The sequence below is a fragment of the Salmo salar genome, chromosome ssa04 (assembly GCF_905237065.1).
Source record: "Salmo salar chromosome ssa04, Ssal_v3.1, whole genome shotgun sequence".
Classification (NCBI taxonomy): Eukaryota; Metazoa; Chordata; class Actinopteri; order Salmoniformes; family Salmonidae; genus Salmo; species Salmo salar.
In genome coordinates, this window is record NC_059445.1 from 74213322 (window position 1) to 74232573 (window position 19252).

The 19252-nt window shown below is 44.9% G+C and overlaps 1 protein-coding gene across 1 annotated transcript in view; it reads left to right on the forward strand.

Annotated features, from left to right (window-relative positions):
* LOC106603823 (follistatin-related protein 4) overlaps positions 1-19252 on the forward strand; it is a 270553-nt gene that overhangs the window by 168908 nt on the left and 82393 nt on the right. The window contains exons 5-6 of the mRNA XM_014197993.2: positions 10352-10542; positions 13362-13482. Of these exons, the coding sequence (XP_014053468.1) occupies positions 10352-10542; positions 13362-13482 (312 nt within the window). The remainder of the gene's footprint in view (positions 1-10351; positions 10543-13361; positions 13483-19252) is intronic.

Here is a 19252-nt window from a genome sequence, read left to right on the forward strand (position 1 = left end):
GAGGTTGGATGTACCCGTTATTTCAGCATTAAAATTGATAACAATCTCCAAATAGGAGCACATTTTTAATTCAATAACAAATCCAGTGTAATGATTTGTAGTTAGCCGGGCAAATTATTCAACATAACATTGTTTTACAGCATAAGATATTACAAAATGTAAAACTACACTACTTAATTTTTTTGATCTACTTCCCCTCATGTGGCCGGAGACTTTGTGGATTATTTTACTTGGCTCTAATGAATTATTAATGTGACAATTATTAATTTGTACCTCCTCCCCGTATCCCAGATAGACTGGGTGATATTGTAGCCTTTATTCTGTGTTAGTCCTGGTAATTGGTTGTGTTTTCTAAAAGTCTTGGTTTCCCTAATGATTCATTATTTTCATGATAAATTCAAAAGGCTCAAAAGAGACGAGATAGCTTAACCACTGAGAAGGGGATAATGTTTCTAGCTGAGTATGATGACAAGTAGGTAAAACAAAGATGGGACACAGTATGGGATGGTTATGAGAATGATAATGGTTCGTAATGAAAATTCTCATTAGCTTTCTTAGATTTCTATGACACATTTTACCGATCAGAAACACATTTTGAAAAGACCAACATTTCGAAATAGTTTCTTGTGGCATGTAGCCTAGTTAGCCCTCTCTTAAGGACAGAGATTTCAGTATTAAAAGGTATAATGATTAGTAGGACTACTATTGTTAATTTTCTGAGTATGAGGCCTATCCACATTGCAACGATCTCGAATAATATCTATATCAGGCTGTATTTTTCTCTGCTGTTTCCCCAAGGAGTCTATTTGCTTTTATCACAGACACAGTCTATAATCTATATGCTACCAGCACGGAGGTCCTAAAAACATTTGTCACGCTTTTTAATTAAGTGGATCTGTCGTTGGACTCCTCTTCCCCCATGTTCTCAAATGAGTAACCTGGATGATCAGGAGGGCTGTGGGAGGGAGAGACTGTAGCTTCTGGGGAAACAGTGCTGCTGCTGTGTGTTCCCCCATGTTCTCAAATTAGTAACCTGGATGATCAGGAGAGCTGTGGGAGGGAGAGACTGTAGCTTCTGGGGAAACAGTGCTGCTGCTGTGTGTTCCCCCATGTTCTCAAATTAGTAACCTGGATGATCAGGAGGGCTGTGGGAGGGAGAGACTGTAGCTTCGGGGGAAACAGTGCTGCTGCTGTGTGTTCCCCCATGTTCTCAAATTAGTAACCTGGATGGAGGGAGAGACTGTAGCTTCAGGGGAAACAGTACTGCTCCTGTGTGTTTCCTATTAGCATCCTGACCCAAATTCTTCATTGTCTGAGCCTCCTGTTCATTTAGCCTGCATTGTCAACCCTGGCCTAATGAAGAAGCCCTGGAAAAGAGGTGCAGGGGGGTAAATATAAGTGAATGAATCGCATTTGCGTCCGTTTAGAAGTAAATTCCGTGGACCTCTGAGACTACCCCCTCTTAAATTCGGCAGTGTGAGTGACAGGCGTTGGAGAATAGAGGCTCGACGGGTGATATTGAGGGGACAGGGAGCCAATAGGTATTTTAATGGCTTTAGACCTCTGCTTTGAAACATGTCATTCTATCTGACAACCTCCTGCTAAAAGTGTGACTCACACAGCTATGAGATTGTAATGTTGGAAATCCATCCGGCAGCTAGAATCCATATTCTGGTATAGATTCACAACATTGGGGGAAAGATAATTTTACAGAGCCACTAAAAAGTTTTACAGGCTATTCTCTGTAGGGACGAGGGTTGAGGTGGTGCATGCTTAACTGGCCAGGCCAATGATACATTTGCCTGCTCGACATTCACACTGTGGTCAGTTCTATATAGAGGAGGTGGTGCGGTCTGACTCACTAACTATATTCAACCAGTAGTCAATGAGACATAGTTTTTTGCACTTCTGTTAAGATTCTTACCCTGTTGCAGACGTTTCTGACTCAGATAGTATAATAAACTTTAGCCAGGTAGGAGCCAGGCAGGGTATACCATGCTGTATTTGTTTGTTGTTCTGTTAATTTATCCCTTCATTAGTTCTGTTCTCCGGTTAATGACTTTCCCTCACACTACCTGCTGGCAGAGAGAGGGAGGAGGTTGAGGAGCTCCATGTGTAAAGCACTAATGACTTGACATCAATGTACTGCTCCCAATGCAACTCACCTCCGGGCAACCAATAGCTTCTGTATGTGCAGTTAAAAAAAAGGGTTGATATCTTTTCCCCTCAAATTAATGGAGACATAATCTATGACGAGGAAATACTGCTCATTAATGTAGTGCCAACATTCAGGCATTTTATTCCAATTAAAAGTAGGATTCTTGCGTGGCAGAAGGTGCTTGATCATATCAGCCAGTAGTGTGAATACTGTACCCTCTATAGGCCTACTGTGTCTGTGTGAGGCCAAAGAAAGATTGCACCTCCTCCCCAGGGCTGTTTGTGCAGTCAACCTATATTGCTGGTCATAAGAACAGCTTATTCTAAAATTGCCCTTGAAGGTTGCATCAGAGAGTAATGGTTTCATGGGTCAATAGCGAAGTCCATGCCACCAGCGGGAGTTGGTGTTTACTGGCAGATGTTTCTGTCTAATGGAAGCTCTGGTGGTCACTGAAAACACACATAGCACTTGGCCTTGTGTCTGGATTTGGTAACTACTGTATGGTCATTTCAGGAAGTGAAGCATGCATTTTAGAACGCGATTTAACTAGGTTGAAATGTTTTTTGTGAAATGTTTTTTGTGTGTTGTACTTTTGTGAGAGTTGCTACCAAACATTCAAGTTAGTGTGGTTAAGCAGCACTCATTATCATACTGTAATTGTTTATCTGTAAATTAGAACAACAATGATTGCATAGATCTGCAATAGAGGAATATGTATACACAGTCATTTCAACTTTTCATAAGCAGACATTTAAATTAGCTTGGTTTAAAGTTACGATAATTGTGTAGTTATGGAGATTGAGACATGGAAATCAAACAGCAAACTACTTAGCCTTCGTTTGAAATGAAATCAAACAAACCAACCTAGAGCTGAATCATAATACGAGTTACAAACATGTAGCTTGAACTATCCCGCAACAATCCAATGGCCTCTACATGATTGAATTGAATAAAGCTAAAATCTGTTTTAAACAAAGCATATCTATACTAATTTATTCACTCAAGTAAAGAATGGAGGCTATGACAATTACTTCCCACCTAATCTCTGTACCTACCTTTCCTAAAATATATGGAAATGTGAGTCTTCTGTTATCTAAGCATCTGTAAAAAGTACAAATCTACATTTTGTGAACTGTTTTTAAACAGTACCTCACACTTTTTTTTAAAAGAGCCCTGTCAAAAATGTATCTCATATAACTGATAATGATATTGCATTTCAGTGTCATCTTTGCACATTCAGAGCAGGTGAATATGCATGACGGGTAGTTACTTAGTTGTTCAAGCTGCCACATTTACATGAGAAAAATGTCTTCTCTGTCGTGGAGTTCCAACACAAAATAGTGCAGCAATGAAAACTCATTTTTAGAAGGCAGCCAGTCTAAGATTAAATGTAAGGTAGATGAAAGATAAAACTCTTTGATGAAAGGGAGATATTGCATTTCTCTTTCTCTTTCTGACTATGGAAGTCATGAGAGAATGAAAGGGCTGTTCCTCTCATCCTTTCTTTCGCCTTTTCTTTCTTTTTTTCTTTTTACTTTTTTGCTATTCCACTGCATTGTAAATGAATGCATTGCTTTTCCCAAGTCAGGTATCTGCTCATACTACAGATGTAGGATCTTAATTCGATCACCCTGTTGCAGGAAAACGTTCCTACAATTCAGGAAATGTAAAACTTGTAGTATATGTGAGGTGTAAAAAGGCTTCTGAAGTTTTTAATTTCCACTTTGAAATGTTCCCTTACAAAAACAATTCATGGATTATAATCCACATAATAATTAACATTTCCTGTTACTGCAGGATCATTTTCCTACTGTAGAAAACTGGGTCAAATTAAGATCCTACATTTGTACATATGTACTTCAGAGACAGCATTGTCCATCAACAGCTGAAGAGTAGTTTTGGTAGTTTATGCTGTCATTTTTAATTATACATTTATTTAAAGTATTCTAAGTCTTTGTCATCATAGTTATGTTCTCAAAAGTTGAACTCTATCATCCAATTACTGTAAATGCCCCTTATATAGTTACTTGTCTCTCTCTTCCTGCTGTACAGTGATTAATTAAGTCTAAGCAACCAGGCAAAAGTTGATGAGCTCCTGTACAGTTAATTATGTATGATTCATCTTGTTTCATCTTGTTGCTATGTTTGCAGACAAATTAAAAAAAATAATGATTAACACTCGTACAACTTACAGTAGCAACATTGCACACAGCACAGTTTCTGTACCTTTCTGAAGTAGTGTCTCCATCTCCCTTTCAAGCCTCTGAAAGGTACACACAAGGTCACCAGTGTGACGGAGCAGGCTAATGATGGCTGTTTGTGATTGGTCTCTGGGCCTCAGTGTGGATGGGGGTCACCGAGGCTGCTGTTCCCAGCAGCTAGCCAGGCAATTTAAACCCTCTGTTCCTCTGAGACGGCAGTCTGCAGCCCTAGCTCAGCCAACAGCCAGGACAAGCCAGGAGATTACTGTAGCTTACACTGCAGGTGTGGTCGGAGGAATGTATGCTAAAAATGTAATCAACGTCCTACACTTGTACTCCTAATCTGTTAGCTGAGCGCTGGCTTCACAATTATTTTCTTTACCAATCTATTATGTCGCGACGGCAAGTGCAACTCTACATGTACAGGTGGGGTTTATTTGTGGATTTGACTGAGTGGTTGAGTGTAGGGTGACATAGGAGCCACAATAGAAGAGATGACTGTGAAAGTCACCTGACTGTTTATTACACAATAATACACAATACACCGCAGGACATCATGAACACTCATCCTAGACCATACTTTATTGTATAGTAGACAAGGTGACTTTTACGGTACTTTTCTGCCCTGTGGGAAATTGTAATAATAATGTGTCCCACTGAGCACATATGACAATTCAACGTCTATTCCAAGTTGGTTCAATGTAATTTTGTTGAAATTATGTGGAAACAACGTTGATTCAACCAGTGTGTTCCCAGTGGGGTCCCATTCTTTAACTTTTATTTTTGGATTAGTTGGAGATGTGAATCCAACCGATCATTTGTTAACTTGACCACACATTAATAGGCTATTTATTATATTTCAAAAGTGATATTGAATTGTGTTTGGTTGTTAACGCAACCAAATATCAGCATTTGAAGGAGATGTATCTTCTGCTTGGATAGTTCCATCTGTACTACTGACTTAGTCCGGCTTTAATTCCAGTTAGTCTACAAATTAATGTTGGATTTACATCTCCATCTCAACCAAAAATCTAAATTAAAGAATAGGACTAAATCAAATCAAACTTTATTCAAAGTGCGTTTAAAGTTTGGCTTGATTTTATTTAGTTAAATAAGTTTAAGTTGCAACAAGGGTTGGAGCGAAAACCTACAGGAGGGTAGTTCTCCAGGAACAGGGTTGGAGAATCCTAGTATAAATAAACAAAATATCTGAAATTGTATTCCTATTTAAACTTTGCTTTACTTTTACATGGTTAAAGCGCAGTGATAGACATTTGGATGAACAATTTAACCAAATATCTGACACTGTTTTGCCATTGGAATTTGGTTGTGCTTTTGGATGGTTGAAAACATAATGATAACACATTGGAAATTCAACTAACTTTTTGCTGTCTTTTTGAGTGGGTGAATATAGGTGGTAATCTCATTGATCAACGTCTCAACCAAATATTACCCAATTATCTAAGTTGAAATGACGTGATGTGCCCAGTGGGAAGTGATAGTTTTCCCACACATTTTAGATGATCCCAATTCAGGATTACCAAGTACTGGTGTTCATCCATGTGAAGATTGAGACATATTCCTGTTTTATATCTCCAAAGGTGCATTTTGATCTTGGAAGTTTAACAGGTGTGTTACTTGGCATTACATCTGGATAACTATTGATCCGGACTCCACAAAATAGTATATACCCATGTCATTTAAAATTGGGAGAATGCAGAGACAGAGAGGGAGGTGCAGCTAGCATATATAGTACCGATGTGTGGTTTGAGCACGGAAGGTTTGCATAGCAGTCCTCCTACTGTATTTCTCCTTCACTGCTTTGCCAATACCTCTCATGTTGCAACGAGTTCTCATTTAGCCTGTCCCAAGGTGCAGTGAGTCAGATAATGTTTGCCAAGCACACACACCTCCTGACTGCAGTACATATGGGGGAGACTGGATGTCTTTACTCAGCTAATCTAATGGCATCATTTGGAAATGTGAGACGTGACAAAAATGTTGGGAGAACGATTGAGATTACTTCACAATGGCTGTTAAACTACTGTCCTCAGAATCATTGGCACTGATCTAAAAACAGTATAATATGATATACTATCCCTGAGCTATCACTAGAGATTAAACTGTCCAAGTTGAGAGTTGCTGGGCATCTTGCTACCCAACATGGCATTGCTTTTGGGAGTTGATTGGTTTTTCAGAGCATGGATTCATTCAAGAAACGCCAATAGAAGTAAACATCTATTAGCTGGTGAAAAATGGAGAATATAGGCTTTATATGGTTGAGTTATTGGGCTAGGTGCATTCTGAGGCATTCTGTCAATAGCACTATTTAATGCATGACACCATGCCACATCCACCACTTAAATAATATGAAGACTGGGATCTCAAGACGTGCTTGGAACATTGATTGTTTCTCTTATGTAGCTTGCCATTCCTTCTGGCTTGTTCTTGTAATAAACACAGATTGTTGTCACAATTTCCACAAAACAAAAGCTATAGTTTTCCCTTGGCAGAGCTCTTACGGCAAACATTCCCGTTTCACTACAGTCACATTCTTCCTGATTTGTGACAGCATAGATCATGTGTTTGTTGATTTGGGTTGAAAAGAGAGATGGGGTTTTTAAGTGGTCTCTGTGTTGTTGATTTGTCTTTTGACTACATGTACTTTATTTACCCTGGCAGACTGAGACAGAAGGTTTCTCTATTACAGTACAGTATGTGGCTGCCGTTAGATGCTGCATCGCGGGCTACTTTAGTTGGCTTTGGGCCATAGTTACAGGCTGTCACTGTGAGAACTTATGTCTAAATTAAACAGGCAAATATTTAATTGACTCATGTCTCAATAAGGGCAATGTCCATGCAACATATAACTCTCAAAGGACCCCTGACCAGGCATTGATTCACCGTCTGCATCCCAAATGGCACCCTATTCCCTATTTAGTGGACTACTTTTGACCAGGGCCCATAGAACTCTGGTCAAAAGTGTCGCACCACACAAGGAATAGGATGCTATTTGGGACGAAGACGATGACTTCTGACCTGATGTCGCTCAAGTGGAGTGAGGAAAGTATCTATCATCTCCATAATTACCCAAGAGGGAAGTCAATCTTTCTGCATTAGCAGGACACAGACGGCATGGCGATAAATAACCCAATCATCTCAGCCCATGGAGGTCAAGCTATCATAAATCAAACAGGAGCACTACTCACGCCCTTGAAGCATTGTAGTAAGGTTCCATCAGCTGATGTATTAGAATATGCTTTTGCTCACTTGTGTCTGATACTTCCGAATCAGAACAGATATAAGGAGGCCTTCAGACACCTACTCTTTCAATTGAATTATAATATTTTTGTCATTTTTAATAGTTCGATTAGATACTCTCTTCTTTTGTTCAGTGTATCTGCGCTATATATTCTAATTTATCGTTGTAAACGTAGTTGACCAGTTCACACATTGTCCCTGTAGCAGCATGGTGGCTAGTTTCTTCTTCTTCCTGACATTTAGAAAAAGGGAGCTCTGAGGTTGTTCTCGGTTGAACAGCAGAATTGCACTGGGTGTTGTCTCCCGGACATGGACATCAGATTCGGATCGCTCACTTAAGCAGCTAACATTTCAAACAGGCAGTAAAGTGAATTTCAGCCCCAAGTACAGCACAACTTCAGCGACAGGAGGATATACTGTAAGATAGTCTGATTCCTTAGCTGCTGGGTTCAGCAGAATGAGAAATACTTATTGCTAGGACATGCATGGGACATCACTGAGCATCACTGGGGAAAATAAGGACATTTATCTCAACAAATGGATAAAGAAAACAATGTAAATCGCTGGTTTTCAGTCCTTGATTTTCATTTCCTTTGAAAGCAGCGATGATGACTGACTATGTGATGATCCCTGGTGTCTGATCCGTGGCACACTCCATCCCCCTAGAAGGAGTAACGTTGAACAGGGATTTAGCCGAGACCTTGACGTGATTGCCGCTTGCATGCCGTGGACCGCTGCGGATGGCCGGGTGTCTGTGAAAGGTCATGAGATCTATTCCCCGAAAAAAGCGAGGAGATAATTGAGGATCGTGGATTAATGGAGTGTCAAAACAACTTATCCCATATCACCATTGACCTTTCTCCTCACACCGCCACCTTGATAGATGTACTTCATTACCGGATTTGAAAACTTGAAAATAGAATCCCTCCCCATCTTCGTGGCAGGTTCATCAATGATTGATCAGCCACTGAATGCAGGAGAAGAGAAAGGGCTGGTGCATTGAAATGACCCCATGTCATGCTAATGGATAGCACCAGAGCAGTGCCAGCGGCGGGTCTTTTCAACGGTACAAGTTTCACTCTAACAGACAATACAGGGTAGGCAAAATAGTGCCCGTAAAGGTCTGGTTTGTGTTCTCTAGTAATCAGGCCTCTGTGTGTCACCAAAAAGCAATGTAGGAGACATTTCTTCCTTCTAGAGCCTTAAAGCGGCAATTGGCAGTTGCCGGTAAAAACTGCCGGATGAGCTGGAGAAATGTAATCACTCTCAAATTCATAGACAGAACTATGGATGCAAGGACTGTCCATCAATGATATAAAAAGTATAGTTTTAACCATGTTTTGAGGATATATAGTGTTTGTTTATATTTACTTTGTTTACAAACATTGAAGTAAAACAAGCTTATATTTTAGGTTCTGATAGGGTACGACAGTTGAACTAAGCTCATGAGGCATTTATAAGTTATATTCTTCAAGAATCAATGTGTGCATATCATTAATTTATAAGTCCAAAAATGGATGTAGCAACTGCTGATTGTCCCTTTAACAGAACTCTGGATGAGCTTGTAGGAGTGACAGGAAGGTTAACAGATATGATGTTGGGGAATCAGTACTGCTGTGGGGGAACCAGGGGGTCTGCAGGCTGGACGTCATTAATTGATGTTGAAGTCTACTTAAGCGATAAGGCCAGAGGGGGTTTGGTATATGGCAATATACCACGGCTAAGGGCTGTTCTTAGACAACGCGGAGTGCCTTGACACAACCCTTAGCCATGGTATATTGGCCATGAATCACAAACCCCTGAGGTGCCTTATTGCTATTATAAACTGATTACCAATGTAAATAGAGCAGTAAAAATAAATGTTTTGTCATACCCGTGGTATATGGTCTGATATACCACGGATGTCAGCCAATCAGCATTCAGGGCTCGAACCACCCAGTTTATAATCTGAATTAGGCATTGCAATTCATCTCTGGTCCTCGCCGGAAAGGATATGGCTCTTTGCAGCGATCAGGGGACATTTTCTAATGACTTCATATCAACGAGCTTTTAATATTTTGTGCGCTCATCACTTGGCAGAGATACACAGGCACCCCTCCAACCTCCTGTCAACTATCACAGGCAGCTGAGTTGGAGGAGGGAAGGACTAAGTTGATGGAGGGAAGAGGAGGGAAGGGGGAGCGGAGCGATGCTCTCCATTCATATTAAGTCCTAAAGAGGCACGCAGTGGGTGGCCTGTGTTTGCATAACTTTAAGTAAGGAATAAACACACTCTCAGCTTCACTTGATTAATCTAGACTCCTCTATTCCTCTGTACATATTCATCAGGGGGCTAGGAAACAAACCAGGCAGGATTTGATGCTGTGTTTGAAACATGGGTGTTAATCCCTCAGCAAGTGAAATAGGACAAAACTATCGAAAGTATGTCAATGAGACTGTTTACCTTTTGTTTTCATGTGGATTGGAAGATTAAATATAATTAATTGGACCCCCTGCGCGGAAACACTGTCAAACATATTATGCAAGCAGATACACAGGCACACTGCAACTCATACAAAAGCAAAAGCACACACACACACACACACACACACACACACACACACACACACACACACATTTAATACACTCACTCTTACACACTTAACCATCCTCCAAAGTCAATTAGTCCTGCAGCAGTAAGGTCATTGTAACCTAATGAGGTTAATTGAAAGTCTGTGTTGTGTTTTTATAGGGGACACGTGCACCATGGCAGACTACAACAAGCTGAAGAGTATGCTGCTGGATATGCAGCCTAAAGGCCTAAACGGCGGGGACAAGAACACGTTGAGAGACATGGACCAGAAAAGAGCCCTGGTGGACACCATGTTTAAGTACCTGGACGTGGACCGGGACGGCCGTCTGGGCAGTGACGAGTTGGCACAGGTGTGTACTTCTCAGAGAATTAGATTACGGTGGGTATAATCATCAGGGCCACACTGACTGGTGTTTTTGGATGAATCTCCACCCATGGGTGAATAGTACTTCTACTATTCCCTATATAGTGCACTACTTTTGACCAGGGCCCAATGGGACCAGTTCAGCCTACTTAATGAAACAAAACGTAGTTAGAGTTGGTTAATTACCTTTCTTTGAGAAAGGTTAGGGTGAACCTCTTGTTCTCGCTCAACACAATGCTATCGTTCAAAATTAATTACAAAATGATAATGGTATAATTAAAATTGAATTAAAATTGTGACCTGTGGAAATGTTTTAGACCAATGAGTAGGTGATCTGTAGGTGATCATAGCCTGCAGTGCATTCGGAAAGTATTCAGACCCCTTCCCTTTTTCCACATTTTGTTACGTTACAGCTTTATTCAAAAATTTATTAAATTCTTTTTTCCCCCCATCAATCTACACACAATACCCCATAATTACAAAGCAAAAACATGTTTTTTGACATTTTTGCTAACTTATTAAAAATACAAAACCGAAATATCACATTTACATAAGTATTTAGACCCTTTACTCAGTAGTTTCTTGAAGTACCTTTGGCAGCGATTACAGCCTCGATCTTTCTTGAATATGACACTACAAGCTTGGCACTCCTATATTTGGGGAGTTTCTCCCATTCTTCTCTGCAGATCCTCTCAAGCTCTGTCAGGTTGGATGGGGAGTGTTTCTGCACAGCTATTTTCAGGTTTCTCCAAAAATGTTAGATCAGGTTCAAGTCAGGGCTCTGGGCCACTCAAGGACATTCAGAGACGTGTCCCAAAGCCACTCCTGCATTGTCTTGGCTGTGTGCTTAGGGTCGTTGTCCTGTTGGAAGATTAACCTTTGCCCCAGTCTGAGGTCCTGAGCGCTCTGGAGCAGGTTTTCATCAAGGATCTCTCTGTACTTTGCTCCGTTCATCTTTCCCTTGATCCTGACTAGTCTCCCAGTCCCTGGCGCTGAAAAACATGCCCACAGCATGATGCTGCCACCACCATGCTTCACCATAGGGATGGTGCCAGGTTTCCTCCAGACGTGACGCTTGGCATTCAGTCCAAAGAGTTCAATCTTGGTTTCATCAGACCAGAGAATCTCATTTCTCATGGTCTAAGAGTCCTTTAGGTGCCTTTTAGCAACCTCCAAGCGGGCTGTCATGTGCCTTTTAGTGAGGAGTGGCTTCCGTCTGGGCACTCTACTCTAAAGGCCTGATTAGTGGAGTGCTGCAGAGATGGTTGGCCTTCTGGAAGGTTCTCCCATCTCAACAGAGGAACTCTGAAGGTGTGTCAGAGAGCCCATCAGATTCTTGGTCACATCCCTGACCAAGTCCCTTCTCCCCCGATTTCTCAGTTTGGCCAGGCGGCCAGCTCTAGGAAGAGTCTTTTTGGTTACACACCTCTTCCATTTAAGAATGATGGAGGCCACTGTGTTCTTGGGGACCTTCAATGCTGCAAACATTTTTGGTACCCTTCCCCAGATCTGTGCCTTTACACAATCCTGTCTTGGAACTCTACGGACAATTCCTTCAACCTCATTGCTTGGTTTTTGCTCTGACATGCACTGTCAACTGTGGGACCAACTGTGGGCCTTTCCAAATCATGTCCAATCAATTGAATTTACCACAGGTGGACTCCAATCAAGTTGTAGAAACATCTCAAGGATGGTCAATTGAAACAGGATGCACCTGAGCTCAATTTTGAGTCTCATAGCAAAGGGTTATGTAAATAACTTATGTAAATAAGGTATTGCTGTTTTTTATATTTAATAAATTTGCAAACATTTCTAAAAACCTGTTTTCACTTAGTCATTATAAGGTATTGTGTGTAGATTGATGAGAGAAAATGTTTTTTTAATCATTTTTAGAATAAGGCTACAACGTAACAAAATGTGAAAACAGTCAAGGGGTCTGAATACTTTCCGAATGCACTGTATATACTATATTGAACAAAACGGAAAAGCTTAGAATAACAGCTTTGCTTTAACATGTGGGTGAGCCACTGCTAATTATCAAATTGAATTGGAAAATTAGGATGGTATTATTAAATGTTTGACTTTCTATACTAAAGTGATGTGTAGGTTTGTGATCTATTTAAAAAATAACTTTATGTCCCATTAAACAAAAAAAAGACTGTCTGCCTCCCAATTGGCACCCGATTCCCTAAACAATAGTGCAATACTTTTGATCTATGTAGGGAACAGAGTGCCATTTGGGACACATCCTTTTCACTTTTATACTTTGAGGAGACAGGATCGACGTGGAATACATTAAGAACTATTTCTCGCATCTCAGCATTTTTAAAGATCTGATTTAAGATCTGATCAAATCATGGTTGGCAGTTATTAATCTTGACACATAGCCAAGAGACATTTCAATTTTTAACATTTATAAATTCTGTTTTAGCAAGATATCCATCCAAGATCAGAGAAATGAAAGAAATAGAAAGAAATGTCACTAAATGTCATCATCAGTTCTCTCAGTGTGTAAAGCAGTATTTCACTTGCTCTGCACACTGGTTCTTCCTCCCTCTATAGATGGTACAGAATGGGGCCAGATTTAAGACTCACCAAGTGCATAGTTTGCACCTGTTCTTTTCCCAAAGGAATTAAACATAGAACAAGGCTAAAATAAAGGTTAAGAGAAGAAGGAAGACCGCTAAGGGAATAAAGGAAGACAGTTGTTATATGCGACTTGGTCCCATGGTTTATATCCAGAACTAGAATGTGAATCATGGAATATAATCATTGTAATTCTATGGTTTCCATCCTCCTGTCCAGATCTCTATGAAGGAGCACCTGGAGGACAGTCTGCTGGAGTGCACCATGCAGGACCTGCTCCGCTACGATGATTACAACAACGACGGACACCTCACTCTGCACGAGTTCTACACTGCTTTTCGTAAGCCCAGCTTTAAATCCCCTTTTCCCTCCCTCTCAATCTATCTCTATCGCGCTCTCTTTCTCTCTCTTTCTCTTTCCCCCTCTCTCAGGCCACCTCATCAGGATAAGACCGGATCAGACCAGATAAACCTGGCTCAGGCTACGCAACAATCTGCCAATCCTCTGCCCTGTTCGGCAAGCCAGGCCTCATTATGGGCCTCTGAGCTGTGCTGAGCCGTGGCTGAGAGCACCTGGTCATCAGGACTAATAAAGCCTAATCACACAGACAATAATGGCAGTTTGGATTTGGGCTGTAACAGAGATGACAAAACCACCCTATGACTGGAGTTGCGTTACCTCTGAGAGGCCATCTCTACACCACCAACCCCCCCTCTCTCCCCCATACATTTCAGCCAGTGTGATTAGAAACAAGATATGCGATCCGAGCCCCAAAATGGATAGCCCAGATCGAAATGGACGGTCCACCCAATTGGACAAAGCCGATAATCAGGCCGTTAGCAGTAGATGGCGTGGGACAATTTTGAAGGCTTTCGCAAAAAACACAGGTCCATTAAGCCTCAACAGTCATTAACCATACAGTAGTAATAATTGGGTTTTAGTGTAATCATTGTTGTCATTATACCGTTACTTTGCTTTCAGCCTCCAGATGGGCTGTGAGCATGGCTGGCGGTGGGTCTGTTTGGAGGAGGGTATAACTGATGTTTAACAAGGGGATGAAGGAGAGGGTTGGGACTAATAAAACATGTCATTGATCAGACATTGTTCCAAGGCTGATGTGCTACATAAGACTAAACAAGGAGTGGGACTATTTGTTAAGAAGATGCTCATCTTGTGTTATGGTTTATATTCTATGGATGGATATTCCTGCGATGAGTTGATCTCCCTTGTGAAAGGGAAATGAAGTCGAGATGCCAGGTTAGCTCAGGTGTTTCCACACAAGCTCTCCCTGTGGATGCCATGCTTGGTAGATATACTGAGCAACAACATTCACTGGTAAGAGCGCCCTTCTGCAGATGCTGTTGTGGAGGGTGAGGGTTCTGTTCCATAGCAGGCAGACAAATTTCATTCCAAAGTTGGAGTTCAGTTTGGCTTTAGAAACTCCCCTGAGGAAGTGATGGTATTTGGCTTTAGAAACCCCAATCAGGAAGTGATGGTATTTGGCTTTAGAAAACCCCCTCAAGAAGTGACGGTATTTGGCTTTAGAAACCCCCTCAGGAAGTGATGGTATTTGGCTTCAGAAACCCCCCTCAAGAAGTGACGGTATTTGGCTTTAGAAACTCCCCTGAGGAAGTGATGGTATTTGGCTTTAGAAACCCCCCTCAGGAAGTGATGGCTTTTGGCTTTAGAAACCCCCCTCAGGAAGTGATGGTGTCTGGCTTTAGAAACCCCCCTCAGGAAGTGATGGTATCTGGCTTTAGAAACCCCCCTCAGGAAGTGATGGTATCTGGCTTCAGAAACCCCCCTCGGGAAGTGATGGCATTTGGCTTTAGAAACCCCCCTCAGGAAGTGATGGTATCTGGCTTTAGAACCCCCCCTCAGGAAGTGATGGCTTTTGGCTTTAGAAACCCCCCTCAGGAAGTGATGGTATCTGGCTTTAGAAACCCCCCTCAGGAAGTGATGGTATCTGGCTTTAGAAAAACCCCTCAGGAAGTGATGGTATTTGGCTTTAGAAACCCCCCTCAGGAAGTGATGGCATTTGGCTTTAGAAACCCCCCTCAGGAAGTGATGGTATCTGGCTTTAGAAACCCCCCTCAGGAAGTGATGGTATCTGGCTTTAGAAAACCCCCTCAGAAAGTGGTGGTATCTGGCTTTAGAAACCCCCCTCAGGAAGTGATGGTATCTGGCTTTAGAAAAACCCCTCAGGAAGTGATGATATCTGGCTTTAGAAAAACCCCTCAGGAAGTGATGGTATTTGGCTTTAGAAACCCCCCTCAGGAAGTGATGGCATTTGGCTTTAGAAACCCCCCTCAGGAAGTGATGGCATTTGGCTTTAGAAACCCCCCTCAGGAAGTGATGGTATCTGGCTTTAGAAACCCCCCTCAGGAAGTGATGGTATCTGGCTTTAGAAAACCCCCTCAGGAAGTGGTGGTATCTGGCTTTAGAAACCCCCCTCAGGAAGTGATGGTATCTGGCTTTAGAAAAACCCCTCAGGAAGTGATGGTATCTGGCTTTAGAAACCCCCTCAGGAAGTGATGGTATCTGGCTTTAGAAAAACCCCTCAGGAAGTGATGGTATTTGGCTTTAGAAACCCCCCTCAGGTAGTGATGGTATTTGGCTTTAGAAACCCCCCCAAGAAGTGATGGTATTTGCATTGATCTACTTTGTCTACTTAGGCATCTGACAGTTCAGCATAGCATTGTTGTTTATTTTCTTCTGTCACCATCATCCTGTTGCTTTAGTCTTTTCCCTGTTCTGTCAGGAGGGTTTTGAATAAATGTCCAATTCCCTTCATGCTATAACTGTACAGTTATAATCACAGACCATTTTTCAGTCAGAAAAATATCTGCTTGAATTTTGGTCCAATGAGTATTTAACAAATAGTAGCATTCATAAATGATGGAAAGTTGGAGAGCTTGACTCTGCTTTACAAAGCAGAATAAGTGATGGCCGTCGAATAGCTGTCATCTCTGCCGCAGTGCCTGTGGTGGAGCTGAGATAAATGTACACTGACTCTTACACACTGTATGTGCGTGCAGTATTTCTGTATTGTGGGTGGTGCTTATATTTGTCCTATTTCACACCTGTATTTATTAGATGGTTTTTTGGCATATCCCTACTCCTCCTGAGACTTCCTCGGAGAGTGGGGTCACGGCCGGAGAAGAGAAGGGAGTAGAGGAAAGGAGAGGAGAGGAAAGGAGAGGAGAGGAAGTACGATGCAATACGAGGGAGGAGAGGGAATGCTGGAGTTAGAGGCATTGTGCCCAGAGCTCCCTTCGCTGGGAGTCTATTTGTTTTTCATGGTTGCCGTTAGTAATGGAATTATAAGGACATGCCGAGCTGCGCTGGCTGGCACCGTCAGCAGATCTGCTCAATTAATCAAGTGGCTGAAATAGAGTGTGGTGGAGGAGATAGGGGAGATAGGGGTCAGGGGGAGGAGGAGAGAGGTGTCAGGAGGAGGAGGAGAGCGGGGTCAAGGGGGAGGAGGAGAGAGGGTTCTGGGGGAGGGGGAGAGAGGGAGAGAGGGTTCAGGGGGAGGAGGAGAGAGGGTTCTGGGGAGGGGGGAGAGAGGGTTCAGGGGGAGGAGGAGAGAGGGTTCTGGGGGAGGGGGAGAGAGGGTTCTGGGGGAGGGGGAGAGAGGGTTCAGGGGGAGGAGGAGAGAGGGTTCTGGGGAGGGGGAGAGAGGGGTCAGGGGAGGAGGAGAGAGGGGTCAGGAGGAGGAGGAGAGCGGGGTCAGGGGGAGGAGGAGAGAGGGGTCAGGAGGAGGAGGAGAGAGGGGTCAGGAGGAGTTGGAGAGAGGGGTCAGGAGGAGGAGGAGGAGAGAGGGGTCAGTGGGAGGAGGAGGAGGAGACTGGGTTCAGGGGGAGGAGAAGATAAGAGTCAGGAGGAGGAGGAGAGAGGGGTCAGGAGGAGGAGGAGAGAGGGTTCAGGGGGAGGGGAAGAGAGGGGTCAGGGGAGGAGGAGAGAGGGGTCATGGGGAGGAGGAGAGAGGGGTCAGGTGGAGGAGAAGAGAGGGGTCAGGTGGAGTGGGAGAGAGGGGTCAGGGGGAGGGGGAGAGAGGGGTCATGGGGAGGAGGAGAGAGGGGTCAGGGGGAGGAGAAGAGAGGGTTCAGGGGGAGGGGGAGGAGGAGACGGGGTCAGGGGGAGGAGGAGAGAAGGGTCGGGGGAGGAGAGAGGGGTCAGGAGGAGGAGGAGAGAGGGGTCAGGAGGAGGAGGAGAGAGGGTTCAGGGGGAGGGGAAGAGAGGGGTCAGGGGGAGGAGGAGAGAGGGGTCATGGGGAGGAGGAGACGGGGTCAGGGGGAAGAGGAGAGAAGGGTCGGGGAGAGGAGAGAGGGGTCAGGGGGAGGGGAAGGAGGAGACGGGTCAGGGGAGGAGGAGAGAGGGGTCGGGGTAGGAGAGAAGGGTCAGGGGGAGGGGGAGGGAGGAATCAGGAGGAGGAGGAGACAGAGGTCAGGGGGAGGAGGAGACAGGGGTCAGGGGGAGGAGAGAGGGGGAGGGGGTGAGACAGGGGTCAGAGGGTGGAGTCGGCAGGGGTCAGGGGGAGGAGGAGACAGGGGTCAGGGGAGGAGGAGACAAGGGTCAGGGGGAGGAGGAGACAGACGTCAGGGGAGGAGGAGACAGACGTCAGGGGGAGGAGAGAGGGGGGAGGGGTGAGACAGGGGTCAGAGGGTGGAGTCGGCAGGGGTCAGGGGAGGAGGAGACAGGGGTCAGGGGGAGGAGGAGACAGGGGTCAGGGGGAGGAGGAGACGGGTCAGGGGGAGGAGGAGAGAAGGGTCAGGGGGAGGAGGAGACAGACGTCAGGGGGAGGAGGAGACAGACGTCAGGGGAGGAGAGAGGGGGAGGGGGTGAGACAGGGGTCAGAGGGTGGAGTCGGCAGGGGTCAGGGGGAGGAGGAGACAGGGGTCAGGGGGAGGAGGAGACAGGGGTCAGGGGGAGGAGGAGACAGGGGTCAGGGGGAGGAGGAGAGAAGGGTCAGGGGGAGGAGGAGACAGGGGTCAGGGGAGGAGGAGACGGGGTCAGGGGGAGGAGGAGAGAGGAAAAATACAGAAAAGAAGGGGAGACAAGTGTAATTGGTTGGAAAGAGTGTGTGTGTGTGTGTGTGTGTGTGTGTGTGTGTGTGTGTGTGTGTGTGTGTGTGTGTGTGTGTGTGTGTGTGTGTGTGTGTGTGTGTGTAATGGAATGTGCTTGAGGGGCAGGGTTTGCAGTGGGGAGGAATGACCCTGTCTGTGTGAAGGTCAGGAAGAGCGGCACGCGCCAGTCCCCTGTCTGTGTGAAGGTCAGGAAGAGCGGCACGCGCCAGTCCCCTGTCTGTGTGAAGGTCAGGAAGAGCGGCACGCGCCAGTCCCCTGTCTGTGTGAAGATCAGGAAGAGCGGCACGCGCCAGTCCCCTGTCTGTGTGAATGTCAGATAGAGCGGCATGCGCCAGTCCCCTGTCTGTGTGAAGGTCAGGAAGAGCGTCAGGCGCCAGTCCCCTGTCTGTGTGAAGGTCAGGAAGAGCGGCACGCGCCAGTCCCCTGTCTGTGTGAAAGTCAGGAAGAGCGTCACGCGCCAGTCCCCTGTCTGTGTGAAGGTCAGGAAGAGCGGCACGCGCCAGTCCCCTGTCTGTGTGAAGGTCAGGAAGAGCGGCACGCGCCAGTCCCCTGTCTGTGTGAAGGTCAGGCAGAGCGGCACGCGCCAGTCCCCTGTCTGTGTGAAGGTCAGGCAGAGCGGCACGCGCCAGTCCCCTGTCTGTGTGAAGGTCATGCAGAGCGGCACGCGCCAGTCCCCTGTCTGTGTGAAGGTCAGGCAGAGCGGCACGCGCCAGTCCCCTGTCTGTGTGAAGGTCATGCAGAGCGGCACGCGCCAGTCCCCTGTCTGTGTGAAGGTCAGGCAGAGCGGCACGCGCCAGTCCCCTGTCTGTGTGAAGGTCATGCAGAGCGGCACGCGCCAGTCCCCTGTCTGTGTGAAGGTCAGGCAGAGCGGCACGCGCCAGTCCCCTGTCTGTGTGAAGGTCATGCAGAGCGGCACGCGCCAGTCCCCTGTCTGTGTGAAGGTCAGGCAGAGCGGCACGCGCCAGTCCCCTGTCTGTGTGAAGGTCATGCAGAGCGGCACGCGCCAGTCCCCTGTCTGTG